The sequence below is a fragment of the Paroedura picta genome, chromosome 1, assembly GCF_049243985.1.
Source record: "Paroedura picta isolate Pp20150507F chromosome 1, Ppicta_v3.0, whole genome shotgun sequence".
Classification (NCBI taxonomy): Eukaryota; Metazoa; Chordata; class Lepidosauria; order Squamata; family Gekkonidae; genus Paroedura; species Paroedura picta.
The window spans coordinates 157,547,775-157,561,796 of NC_135369.1; the positions used below are offsets into that span (position 1 = coordinate 157,547,775).

Sequence of the window (14,022 nt, forward strand, 5' to 3'; positions counted from 1 at the left end):
CATGATTTTTGTCACAACCTTGGAAAAAATGCTTTTATTTATGGCATCGCCTGCACACTTATCCATCTATTCATTCCTCCAGGCCGTTCTCCATTTTTTAAAAAACACTACCCGTCCCCTGTAAGAAAGGAAAGGGAGGCGGGTGCGAGGGTGAGACATTGGAGGTGGAGGTAGTGCTTATTCGCCTCCATACATTTATTTGGCTGGTGGCCTGCTGGTTGTCTGCTGGGGGATAGTGCTTGTTAGGTTGGTGAATCCACTTTTTGGGATTCACCAACTGGCGCTTTAAAATGGTGGATATAGCGAGCACTTTGCTGGCCGGACACAGGAGGTTGGCGACATCATGCAGAGCAGCTGGAATATAGTTTCTACAGAGGGTAAGTATGACGCTAAATTTATGGTTTGCAGAAAAGTCCTGTTAATGCTTGATAAAGCCTCCTAAAAATCAGTGAATTTCAGCACATCAAACCATATGTCGGATAGCAGCCTTCTAAAATCTCACAATTTTATTTTTATTGTTTCTCTACAGCTTTTGGTGGGAAAACAGTAATGTTTTTACAAATCCTCAAAGGCGTGAACTTAGAAAATATTCTTTATCCAGACTAATCTGCGACAATACAGATGTCACTTTATTACCCCTTGATGCTTTCATGCTTGGAAAGTTTCCTGATGATTTTCAGAGCTGTGAAAATATACCCAGCATTAATTTAGAAGCTTGGCAAGAGACCCTTCAACCAGGTAACAGAAAGATTAAACACTTCTTTAGTCATTTGAAATTTAAAAACATGCTGAAAATTTGAAGGGGGATCTTTTTTTTAAAAAAAATTACCTGCAGTACATGAAAGGAGTGTTAAAAAAGCCAAAGGAGCAATTTTAATACTCAGCACTTCCCAAGGTGTTTTGCAATAACTGCTCAAACCAAAATCAAGAAATAAAGGCATTTAGTCCCATAGATGGGTATGAAATTAGATAATCTTATAACCAAACATTTATTCTTGATGATAATAATGCTGTAATCCTAGGCAAAGTCCATTGACTTTATAAGTTCATTGACTTTAGAAGATATGTTTAAGATTGCATTGTGGAACAGATAGATATAGTAAAATCTACCTTTAGAATCATATAGGGCCTTAGTAAATTTAACCACATCAATGAGATTCTGCATTGTATTCAACACATGCATTAGATCAGTGGTCCCCAACCTTTTTATCACTTTTTATTAATGCTTGACAATTTTACTGAGGCCTAGGGAAGGGTAGTCTTTTGCTGAGGGACATCGCCACCACTGCCTGAGCCTGTTCCACTTGCTTTCCCGCTGGCGCCCCTGACTTCCCACCACCCGCGGGGGGACGCTGCCAGCAACAGCTGCACAGTGCCTTGCCGAGGGGGGAGCCCCAGCCATGGCGGCCGCTGGAGAGCACCAAAGGTGAGCTGGCGGCAGAGTGGCAGGGCAGCCCCCAAGGCAGCAGCCAGGGAGGAGGACAAGAAGGAGCTGCGGCCTGGTACCGACTGATCCACGGACCTGGGTGGGGGACCGCTGCATTAGATGATAAGAGTGGTATTATTATCCTCATCATCATCATCTGCCCCTCCCTATAAGATTTGGGGCAGTGTACAACATATTAAGACTGACATACGGATTCAATGAAACCATACATAATTTAAAAAATTAAAACCATCATCCCATTGTTCCATGAATTTCTCGGCTGGTCTTATACTTGACCAGTTATTAGCCAATTAGGCTAACAAGTTCTTGGGGGGGGTGTTTTACTATGTGCACTGTGGATTTGGATTGCAGCATGTGTGGGGGGGCACTTACTCTTTCCTTCATTTCCCAGACAGACTCTTGCCTTCAAAAATTGACTATTATTTGCTGCGGCTAGTCTGTCTCTATTCCTCTACCAGATATAATATTATACCAAGGGCATAATTTGTTGTAGTGGAATAGGTTTAAGCATTCCTCTGTCATACTTCTGCTTCCCCAATCCAAATAAAACACATATATACACATAGCTGCCTTTAAAGAAAATTAAAGATGTCTGTGAGAGCTGGTCACACATTTTTAGTGTCTTATCAAGTTTCAGCCTCAGATTCCATTAATCCCCAAAATGGAATTCATTGGAAATTACACTCATTTTGAGATTAAATGCAAAATAAAACTGTATAGATATTTGTGATTGACAGCTTTTAGAAAATGAGGCTATGCTGAAACAACAGTAGCAGTTAGTGAGGAGTTAAAAACCCTCATTAGGCAGTATGAACTAGAGCAACAAACGCTGAGCCTTGTGATTGGCTAGTCACAGCTGAATGGGAGTTATTACACTGGCTGTGTGCTGGAGGAAAATGACTCTGATTTGGCTCATAATTTCTCTTTCCAATTAGGAAGTTGCCTTCTGTGATCCTATATGATAGGTAGCTATTCTGACCGTTGCATAAAAATGCCTTTTTGTGTTTCTTCTATTTCTTTTCATTTCAAAACTATTATTTCGTGGCCTGAATACTCATGCTGGGCCCATAACCCTGTTGGCATAGTTTGACTAAGCAGACAGAATACAGCACCAGGCTGCTTAAAAAATAAAATAGTTTTATTAATTAAGAGAAATGACTATGCATAGAAAGAGAGATATCTTACTAATAGTTCTAGCTGTTGTCTGCAATCATTCTTCTATTGAACAACTGTTCTGGAAGCAAGCAGGGAGGAAGTATGCTCAAACAAGCAGGAAGTCTCCTATTGAGTCAATCAGAACACTGGAGGGGGTAATTTGAAAATCATCAGGAAGTTCCTAGCCTATCCATGCTAAATATACATCGCCTCCAATGCCTCCTGCAGGACACCCTTTATATTCTGCTCAGTTTTACACACTGCATATCTTGCATAATCCAACATAAAGAACCGTTGTTATCCTTTAAATCAGAGAAGTGAGAATCTCTGTTTCTTCTACTGCTCAGCTCAGATATCCTTCCATAATTCTTTTTCCTCCATTTCAAGTTTACAGTTATCACACAATTGTTGAAAGATTGGATATGAGACCACAGTAGCACTATGGGCCAAGCTGGTCCCTCGCTCATCACTACAAACTAGTAATTTCATCCCTATATCCATTAATAAATCAAGAGAATGTACCAAGTCTCCCTGAACAAAACTAAAGCATAACAAAACTTGGGAAGCCTTCCTAGCACAGCTCATTCTTGTTCTTTCTTTAGAAAAACATAGATCAAAGGGAAGTATTGCAGGAAGCCTTAATGCCCCTAGCAGACCAGTGTGTGACTTCTGTGGAATCAAAAAGCGTGCAGAATTTAATTAGAGCAAGCATCAATAGGTCTCAGCCTAGATCCCCACATACAATACCAGGTCTCTGCCTTGTGAACTTGAGAAGAAAAAAACAAGTGCATTTGTATGGATACCCCTTGAGGGCAGGAAAGGCATTCCACCATTTTAAAAGCATTTCTTCTTGCATTTATATATAAAGACTAGAGGCAAACCCTGTAGGACCCAGGGAAACAACGGGCGCTAGGATGCATACCTGCACTTTGGCCTTCCTAGGGGCTGGCTACATGGCAAAAGTGTAAATCATGGGAGGGAGGGAGGGAAATGGAGATCAGATATAATGCTGAGATATTTCTAGAACATGTACAGAGGTTGCTACCCACAAGAACACTCAACTGGGTATGAGGAGGGTTGCTGTTTAACCCACATGTCATAAATAATGCACATGATCTAGCAGAGTTATTTTTACCTAAGGGGTCAGTTTTAGGCAGCAATATTAAGCAGCTTCCATACGACCTTTTGTGTGCAACAGATCTAAACTGTATAAATTTACTTTCATTCAACTGGGAAAGTGTACAATTTAATCCAACTAACTCTCAACTCTAATAGGCCACTCAGGAAGCTCGGCATATACAGTATTGCACAATCTTCTGAGAACACCCTGTTTCCTGACCTAATCAAGACCCTAACTTGGAGAGAATGGAGAAAGAGATTCAACTGTCATCACCTTCACCCTCTGAGAACTATTAGAGCAGATGTCTTCCAACTACACTAAATCCCAGCTCCAGATCAAATACCAAAGATAAATTCCTCCCCATACCATGAATTAGCAAAATTATGCTATTCCTTGTGATATGCTACAGAGGTTTAGAACCCCGTATAACATTGCAAATAGAATTTCCTGTCATGCATGTGCACATGAAAATGCAACCTTAGTATGAACTTTTAGGAGAGATACCATTCTTGAGTGTAATGATTAAGAGCGGCAGCCCTTAATCTGGAGACCCAGGTTTGATTCCCCATTCCTCCACGGGCAGCCACCTAGGTGACCTTGGGCTATCCACAGTTCTCATAGGGCTGTTCTTGCAGAGCAGTTCTGTTAGAGCTCTCTCAGCCCTGCCACCTCACAGCTTGTCTGTTGTGGGAAGAAGAACGGGAAAATGACAGTAAGCCACTTTGGGACTATTTTGGGTAGTGAAAAATGAGTTAAAACAAAAACAGCTCTTCTTAATAATTCCACTTTCCAGAAAAAATCTTACACTGGCTGATGAATTAATCTGTATACATGAAGGGGCATTGGTCCTGAATGAAGCTTGCTTATCAGCATTTCTTGGAAAAGAAAGAGTTCTGATAATTCTATACCTGAATAGGAGAGGGAGACCTCGCAGCCATCTCTTTTGTTCACGTCCCATGTATCCCATGAATCCCATCTGCCTAAATGCTCTGCAAAGAAATAAAGCTGTTAAATGAAATTATAAATCCCCCCCCCCCACCACCATAAGTTTAATGATCCGGCAAAAAAATTGAATGGCTACAATTGCATGAATCAGTTACTCATTCTCCCTATTTTCTGTTAACATATTAAACAATGTAAATAAGCTGCAATCTATCTGCTGTAGAGAAACAAAGAAATATAATGGGGGCCTATGCTTAATAAAGAAGAAGAAACGTTCTCAAAAGACCACTCGTTTTAGAATTTTCCCCCTTTGTTTCATGTGTGCTTAGGCGATGTATGCCCGGTTCTTACACACAAAGCAGTAGATTAAAAATGAATCAAGCGCTTCTATGGAGTTCAGTAGTGCTTCCCCTTTGTCTTCACATTGTTGCAAGCCCAGCTGCAGAAAGAGAGAAGTTTTAACACCGAGGATCCCTGTAAAGAAACGCACAGTGGTGGGGTGGAGAAAGTGGACAGGAGATACATTTTCCTCCTTTCCCATAGTGCACTTCACTGAAGCTGGGGAACAGTATGCTCAAGACAGAGAAAAGGAAATAGTTCTTTACTCTGTGCTATTTTTTTAAATTTTATATTCACATTTCTATGACAGATCATCTCGGAGTGGTTTATAACATAAAACCAATAAAATACAGCATAAAACCCATAACCCCCCCCATAAAATATAAAATGGCTAAAAATAGAACTCAAAAGACAAGTGGGGCATACTTTCTCCAACCCACTAACTGTTCCCGCCAGGTCAGCATCAATGATCCAACTATCCTGTCCACCCAGGGACAGATCATACACATGGGGGGGAATCCACAGATGCTATCTCTGGTCACCTCCCTGGCCTCAACCAAACGCTGGCGGAATAACTCTGTCTTCCAGGCCCTGTGGAACCTAGCAAGTTTAATCAGGGACCTTAGCTCTTCCGGGAGCGCATTCCACCAGGTTGGGGCCAGGTGGATGTCCCGGGGGCCTGGGACAACCAGCAAGTTCATAACCACAGAGCACAGGGCTCTGCGGGGGACATAAGCAGATAAGCGGTCCCTCAGATAAGGGGGCCCAGCCATGTACTAGATCCTGGACTTCATGATCACATGACCTAGTGGTGGCTATCAAAGAGGATCAGACAGATTCAGGTAGGATAGGCCCACCAATGACTAGTGGCCACAGAAAATAATGAAATCCTGCATTTTTAGAAAAGCTAGGTTTGATTACTCTGAAACAGTTGCCATTTGGAGGCAGTAAACTTCTGAATTCCTGGGCTAAGAAGAAACATCAAGGGACGTTCTTGGCCTTTGTCTCCTGTCAACTCTCCAGAGTTAGGCTTTGAGAGTGCTGCCATGCCGAGAAAGCTTCTCTGTCTCACTTGATGCACTCTTGGCTGAGGCTCCCATGAAGTTTACATTGAACATTATATAACTTACATGGAACGATATACAGACTGTAACATCAACAACTTTCAAATAAGGCATCAAAAGATTACAAAACCACGTTTATAATATATAAATAACAATTAACAGTAACATTGGGGGGTTGGTTCTTTCAGTCATGGAGGGGGCGTCTGGGGCTCAGCAGGTGTTCTAAGTTGGTTGGCCTCAAACAAATGCCTGGTGGAAGAGCTCTCTCTTGCAGGCCCTGTGGAACTGTGGAAGTTTGGGCCGGGCTCTGATCTCCTCAGGGAGCTCGTTCCACCAGGTGGGGGCCAGGACCGAGAAGGCTCTGGCCCTTGCTGAGGACCAACGTGCTTCTCTGGGGCCAGGGATCTGCAGCCAGTTGGAGGTGGCTCTTTTGGGGGTATAGGCAGGGAGGCAGTCTCTCAAATACACTGGGCTCAAACCGCGTATGGCCTTAAAGGTGATTACCAGAACCTTAAGCTTGATCCGGAATTCAACTGGGAGCCAGTCAAGTTGTTGGAGTAACGGCCGGATGTGGGATCCTTTTAGTGAGAATCCTGGCCGCAGCATTCTGCACCAATTGTAGTTTCCAGATCAAGGATAAGGGTAGGCCTGCATAGAGCGAGTTGCAGACGTCCAGCCTAGAGGTGACCATTGCATGGATCACTGTGGCTAGGTGCTCTGGGTCCAGGTAGGGCGCTAGTAGCTTGGCTTGGCAGAGGTGATAGAATGCCAGCCGCACTACCTTTGTGACCTGGGCCTCCATTGTAAGGGAAGCATCCAGGTTCACGCCCAGGTTCCTGGCGGAGTGCGTTGGTGAGAGCTGCACACCGTCCATGGTGGGCAGACATGCTTCCTCCCATGATCCCTTCCTACCCAACCACAGGACCTCTGTCTTTGCAGGGTTGAGCTTCAGGCGACTCTGCTTGATCAATTTTGTCACTGCTTCCAGACATCTGGCTAAGGGTTCTGGGGGAGAGTCAGGGCGGTCATCTATCAGGAGATAGAGCTGAGTGTCATCCACTTATTGGTGGCAACCCAGCCCAAACCTCCGCACCAGCTGAGCCAGAGGGTGCATAAAGATGTTAAATAAGATAGGAGAGAGGACTGCTCCTTGTGGGATTCCACATTTGAGATGGTGTTGGTTAGATACTCTCTCTCCTATCACTACCCTCTGTCCACGGCCCTGGAGGAAGGAATTCAGCCATTTGAGGGCCATTCCCTGTATTCCAGTGTCAGCTAGGCAGTGAGCTAGGAGCTCATGATCTACTGTGTCTAACACTGCTGATAGGTCTAATCGTATGAGCAATGCTGACCCGCCCCGGTCTAGCTGGCATCAGAGGTCGTCCATCAGGGCGACTAGCATTGTCTCTACCCCATGTCCAGGCTCGAAGCCCAACTGAAATGGGTCAAGGGCTGAAGTTTCCTCCAGGAATGCTGATATTTGGTCCGCAGCAGCCCTTTCAACCAACTTCCCCAGAAACGCTAAGTGCGAAACGGGGCGATAGTTGTCAGGCTCCTGCGTGGCCAGAGATGGTCATATCACCAGATAAATGCTTAACAAATTTTTAAAATATTTTTTAAATTAACTCATACCTATTCGGGAAACCGTAGCTCCTCCAGGAGCTCATTCCACCAGGTCAGGGCCAGGACTAAGAAGGCCCTGGTTAAGTCCCGGCGTGCTTCCCTGGGGCCAGGAATGACCAAAGGATTTGCACCCACAGAGCCCTGTGGAGGGCATAGGTGACAGGCGGTCCCTCAAATATTCAGGGCCCAGACTGCGTATTGCCTTAAAGGTCAAAAACAAAACCTTGAACCTACCTCACAAGGTACTGTTGTGGGGAGAGGAAGGGAAGGTGATTGCAAGGCACTTTGAGACTCCTCAAAGTAGAGAAAAGCAGGATATAAAAGCTAACTCTTCTTCTGGCACATCTTATTGGATGGCCTCCTAATTCTGCAGTGAAGGCATGGCACAAACATTGGAAGCTTTTGTGAACAGTGGAAGCAGGAATCACAACTGAAACTACAGAATTATTCAGTTTCTTATTTTGTCACATACATCCTAATGTCAAGGCTTTTGTTACTATAGAGTTGCAAGCATGAGGCAAAGGCCTAGACTGCTAATAAAATCCCCCGCCCCTAACTCTGGATATGGGACTCATTTGTATTCTTTTATATGCCATGAATCTTCTTTTGTTTGATTAAATGCCTCAGCCTTACTTTTTTCAATCAGTCAACAGATATTTATTCTTGTTTACTCCAAAACACCACTCATTTAGGGCCAAACAAGGCCTGACAGGTTTTCACTGCAATTCTAAGCCACGTACTAAAAATAAAAGGAACCTGTGATTAATATAACACAGTTGCCATCCTTGCTAGAGGGCTCGTATTAAAGCTCTGTGTCCATGGCTGCTGCTTCCTATGAAAGTGCTGTGTATTTCATTCCATGCAAGCAGAGTCATAGCCAAGGTGAAGGCAATGGCTATACTGCCCCATCCTATCTCAGAGCACTGATTCATTCCACATCTAAGACCACTACAATAAAAAGCTTGTTCATCTGTGATGAAACAATTTCTGCTTCAAGAATAGGCTCTTTTATTTAGAACAGAAACATTTCCAGTTTGAAAACAGAAGTCAACATGAGTGTGTTCCAAATTCCAGCCACCTAGCTCTGTCCACCCCAAGAGTCTTCTGGCTCCTGGTGAATTGCTCCAGAGTACTACCATTCCTATCATGTTGAAGTGATCCAGAATGCAATTCCCCTTTAGCATCTATAAGCTGGATCCTATGACATCCTTCTAGAGTAGGATCTGACAACCCCCTTCTTCTATGTCTACTTTAGACAGAGAAAGATCTTCTCCAAAGAAGAAAGACCTTTTTTTTTCTTTCCAGTAAAGAAAGTCTTTCTGCATTAGAGGCAGACTTGGCAGAAGCGAGTCAAAGGATCCAGCAGCAGAACGGAGTCACAAGATCAAACACTAGGATTGAAATGCTGGTAGTGTACTTGACGGGGAGTAAGAATAACTTAAGGAACCTGCCTTATCTTAGGAAATAAGTGGGTAGAGCATGTGAAGTTCACTATTAGTGGGTGAAAGAGCCTGAAGTTTCAGACAGCTGTTCCTATTTGACTCACACATCTATGATACTTAACATTTCATGAAAAATAAAAACCAAGACATGTGTACACTGTGGCTTAGCAAGAGGGTTCTGAACATTTCTGTGGGCTGTAAGGAGATCACTGATTACTCATTCATTTGAAGGCCCTAACAGGAAATATTGCTGCCCTTCCTAGCAAGGAAGGTTTTGTGATCCCATGTACAACAAAAATGAAACTAGAAACTGCCGACTCTGATCCTTGAAAAGAAAAAGAAATGGATATCCAATTCCCTATGAAAATTACCACCATAAGCAAACAAAGGGAGGTCAGTGGAACATGCTAATGTAATTTGTGTTTCCAAGCGGAACACAGCTCACATGGCCTCTCACTCACTGCGTGTCTCCCTTCTGCAGCCTCAGGCAAGAAGTAAAAGGCCCAGAATTTACTGGGACCAGGAGGGCTGCCACAGTGTTGGGTAGGCTGTGTTTGGCTTGATGGGTCACAAGTTGTACAGGCTCATACCAAAAAGAGGGGCGTTCAAAGCTTTTCATTTCTAGTGAACGTGTAGTCTTGGGTGTTCGTCGACAGTATTGTCAAATTGTATATGGAAGAAATTCGAAGGCAGCTTGGATCAAACAATTACAGCTAGTCTCTTGAGCTGCTTGTGACTTGCTTATTATCCTAAGAAAGCATTTGGAATTGAGAAATGATTGGAATGTTGGTGTTGCACCATTTGAGAGCAATTGAAAAATGATTAACATGCAACTCTTCCACCAACTTCAGTCTTCTAACTGAAATTGCTCTTAAAATGTCTGAGAGATCAAGCGATAATAGCTGCTTTGTGCACTCTTATAACCTCAGTTTACTAGATGCTTGGGATTTGCCATTAGAGACATCCTAAATTATTATTCATCATATTTGTATTGCATGCTTCCTCCCGGGGCAGAACACATGGGATCCTCACAAATTCTCACAAAAAATCCCGAGGCTGGCTTGTTTCCGGGGAACTTCATTCAGCCAGGGCTGAGGCCTTGGTCCACTGGGAAAAGCTCTTCTTATTGTTCAGAGGAAGGCTTCTCAAGCTGTATGAAGGCTTTCGACTTAGCTGTACAGAGGCATTGGCTGAAAATCACAGTAATTTGGCTAAGGTCACAAAGAGAGATGAAGGGCTGACGGAGGTTTTGAACCCAGGACTTTTCACATTACTGACTCTTAAGAAGCTCTTCTTGATCACTTGGAAATATTGCCTGAACTTTCTGACTGAGGAATTTCATTTCATTTGGGTCCCATTTGTCCAGGAAGAATTCTTTATTTTACACTTCTCTGTGTAAACTCTATTTCCTAGTCGAAGCAAAACGGGAGGTCTGATAGACAAAAGCTGAAGGTGAAGTCAGACTTGTAAAGTTTTGTGAAGACAGCAGCAAGACTGATAAGACTGCTGACAAAAAACATCTGAGTGGCTTTTTTGGACAAGACTTGGCATGCATGTGTTAACTAGCAATCATATTTATCTGTTCCTTTGCCTTTCATTTGAAGCATCATAGTTACTTTTCCATTAACATCTTGGTGGCATGGTTTTAATTATTCCTCACTTCATTTGGAGTTGTCAAATGCTCCAAGCAAATTATTCAACCTGCAATGGCAAGTTAATTCTGTCCCTCAGACTCTCTGCTTTGGCATTAATCCTACCCTTTGAAAACAAATTTTCTTTTTTGGGATCCTTTCCCCCAAGCCAATTAACTAAATGGCCACATATTATGAAGGGAATGATTTTAAGCAGAATTTGTCCTACAACTACTCATTCATTTCAATGAGATTTTTTTTTAATTGTATAGACTTATTAATTCAGACATTACTCTGACAGGCACAACAGCCATTTTTTGAGTTTAGGTCTCATGCTTTACCAGGTGGGTCTGTGAACCTATGTAAGACTCAGGAAGTAACTGTGACATCTGTCAGCCCTCTGCTGTTCTGGGTATAAGACCCAAACACATAAAATGATTGTCACACTAAGCAAATGAGTAGGATTATAGCTGCCTATAAATTTGATTACCAATTAAAAGAAGATGGGAAGACCTTCAAGTATATTTAAGACACCTTCAAGCTGCGTTTGCGAAAGATTCTGCATGAGGAAGAAGCCCCAACTTATCACTTGCCCAGTGGCAAGGTAAATCTCCGTATCCCCATGATGCTGGCAGTACCAGCTGAGGGCTGGACCAAATCAGGGCCCCGGTCTCCCTGTGGCAAAATAATGTGGATTATTTCATGTTCCCTCCCACCTACAGAGTCCTGTAAGACATGGGTAGTCAACCTGTGGTCCTCCAGATGTCCATGGACTACAATTCCCATGAGCCCCTGCCAGCATTTTCTAGCAGGGGCTCATGGGAATTGTAGTCCATGAATATCTGGAGGACCACAGGTTGACTAACCCTGCTGTAAGAGACAAGAAATTCCCCATTCGGCTCCACTGCAGTGGCACAGGGCTGAATAGGGCATTTTTAAAATTTGCACAAAGGTGGGATTGTGTTGTTACACAATCCCACCTTTGTGCAATTGTTTAAAAAACAAAGAAACACCATCTCCCTGCATAGTGGAATCTTTCTACCTCAGCTGCATTGTGAGGACACAGAAATCTGGGGTGGACAGTGTACGCTGCAGTAAACAGTCCCCCATGGGGACACAGGAAGCAATGGGGCATGCTGCCCTTTGCAATGAACCAACGGCACCCTGGAGTGCCACCACCAATGCCGAATCAGTCAGACAGACCCTTTTAAAAATCTACTGACTTTACTAGCTCTTGTTCCAATATAGCATAGGGACATAGCTTTAGTTTTCTTGATTTCCTAGAGATAATACAGTGCTAAACTGACTTAAGTGTTAACTCACCAGCAGGGGCCTAACCATGTCAAGCAAGCTTGTTTTCCCCTTAGAACATTAAGAGGAATCCCAATTTGATACATGGGGTCTCAGTGGTTATTCACAACTGTTATGCGAATAGAAACAGCATTTGTTTTATTGACAAATCTGTTATCAACATCCTTTCATTTGGGGGGGGGGGGCTTGACTGATATTACACTTTATAGACCGTGCACATAAATAAATCTCTAATAACCAATGACTATCATAACAAAATGAGAAGGCAAAATGAGAAGGCAATATCCAAGGATGTGTGGATACAGCCTTTTGAGTACCCAGTGAGCGATCTATAATCAATGAAACTCAACCTGAACTCCATATTGGGAACATGCTTTGCCAGGAAGGTCTGTGAACCTGTGTAAGACTCAGGAGGCACATGAATAGTTAACTTTGCTGAATCTGAACAGATTTGGGAATACTCAGTACCTGGATGCAAAATCTCTGAGGCATCTGTGTGCACTCTCTTGAATTTCACGTAAGATAAGTGGTATCTTTAAACCGCCCGTGGCGCCACGGGCGCCACGGACTAAATAATTCGGTAAGGCCTGCCGAGGCGGGATGTGTCCGTGATGAGGAAGGGTCCGGATTGGACCCTTCCTCACGACAGACAATCGGAGGGACCTCCAATTCCCAGCTCCAGGAATTGCGAGCTGCGCGAAGCACGGCTCGCAGTTCCTCCCGGCCTGACGCGGCGAGAGGCGCGAAGCGCCTCTCGCCGCGTCAGGCCACCGACCCAGGGCGAAGCGCGGCTGCCGGGGGAAACGCGACCCAGGGCGAAGCGCGGCTGCCGGGGGTTCCCTGCCTGGCGGCCTTACGCAGCGAGAGGCGCAAAGCGCCTCTCGCCGCGTCAGGCCACCGCCCGAGGGAGCCCCCGGCAGTTGCGCGAAGCGCGGCTGCCGGGGGTTCCCTGCCTGGCGGGCTGGCGCCGCGAGAGGCGCGAAGCGCCTCTCGCTGCGTCAGCCCGCCGCCAACGATTGAACCTCGCCGCCGCAGACCAGCCCGCCGCCGACCAGCCCGCCGCTGACCAGCCCGCCGCCGCCGCCCACCAGATCGCCGATTCCCAGCTCCAGGAACCCAGCTCCAGGAACTTCCCGCCAACAGCACGGTGCCACCGCCCAACTCCGCGACCCGAACACCGCCGCCATGCGACCCAGGTAAGCCGCCACCCGCCGCCACCCCCCCTTCACCCCCCCTTCACCCCCCCTTCACCCCCGACCGCGCTAACACCCCCCAACACGCTCCCACAACTGTGCCGCGCTTCCCCCAACAACCAATTCCCCCCCCAACATGACCCTTTACCACGCCACCCACCCAGCCACCTTCCGGCGCGCCTCTACTGACCGTCTCGCCCATCGCCGTCAGCCCGTCTCGCCCATCGCCGTCGCCGCCTCTCCGCCATCGCCCTGTTCTCTCCCGGAACGCTTGGCGCTGCGGCTAGGCCGTGCGACCCGCACGCCTGCCGCCACGCTAACAAACTAAACCACGCATGCGCAGGGTTCCGCGCATGCGTGCCTTCCCTCCCCCATGCTACCCCACCTACGTCACGACGACAACACATGCATGCGCCAACTTCTGCCCAGCCGCCGTTCCCCTCCGCCTCCCCCTCAGCCTACCCCCAACCCCTTCCGCCCGTGCCACTCCCGCTCAGCTATACCAGCCCGACCCGTCAGACCGACCTCCGTGACGCCAGCTTCACCAGTGAGACACACTCTGACCCACGCAAGCCCGCCCCGCCCCCACATAGCGCCCTCCACCCACCCCTCCCTACCGATTCCGTACTCCCTCTCGCTGCTTCCCGGTTTTGGCCCGTTTTTATAAATGGGCTTTATTACTAGTAAATATCATAAATACCATAGTTTTAAATTTCTCTTTCAGGCCATTTGGGCAACTGTGCTTTTATTCTAAT

At 45.5% G+C, this 14,022-nt stretch overlaps 1 protein-coding gene and 1 long non-coding RNA gene across 3 annotated transcripts in view; one reads left to right on the forward strand and one right to left on the reverse strand.

Annotated features, from left to right (window-relative positions):
- The window catches only part of TPO (thyroid peroxidase), a 105,763-nt gene that overhangs the window by 67,658 nt on the left and 24,083 nt on the right, over window positions 1-14,022 (forward strand). Inside the window, exon 12 of the mRNA XM_077309852.1 lies at window positions 530-738. Coding sequence (XP_077165967.1) covers window positions 530-738 — 209 coding nt within the window. The remainder of the gene's footprint in view (window positions 1-529; window positions 739-14,022) is intronic.
- The window catches only part of LOC143823487 (uncharacterized), a 156,227-nt gene that overhangs the window by 50,165 nt on the left and 92,040 nt on the right, over window positions 1-14,022 (reverse strand). Inside the window, exon 2 of one of the 2 annotated variants that reach the window (XR_013226491.1) lies at window positions 4,631-4,711. The exons of the other annotated variant lie outside the window; for it this stretch is intronic. This is a non-coding gene — a long non-coding RNA (uncharacterized LOC143823487). The remainder of the gene's footprint in view (window positions 1-4,630; window positions 4,712-14,022) is intronic. 2 annotated transcript variants of the gene reach the window in all.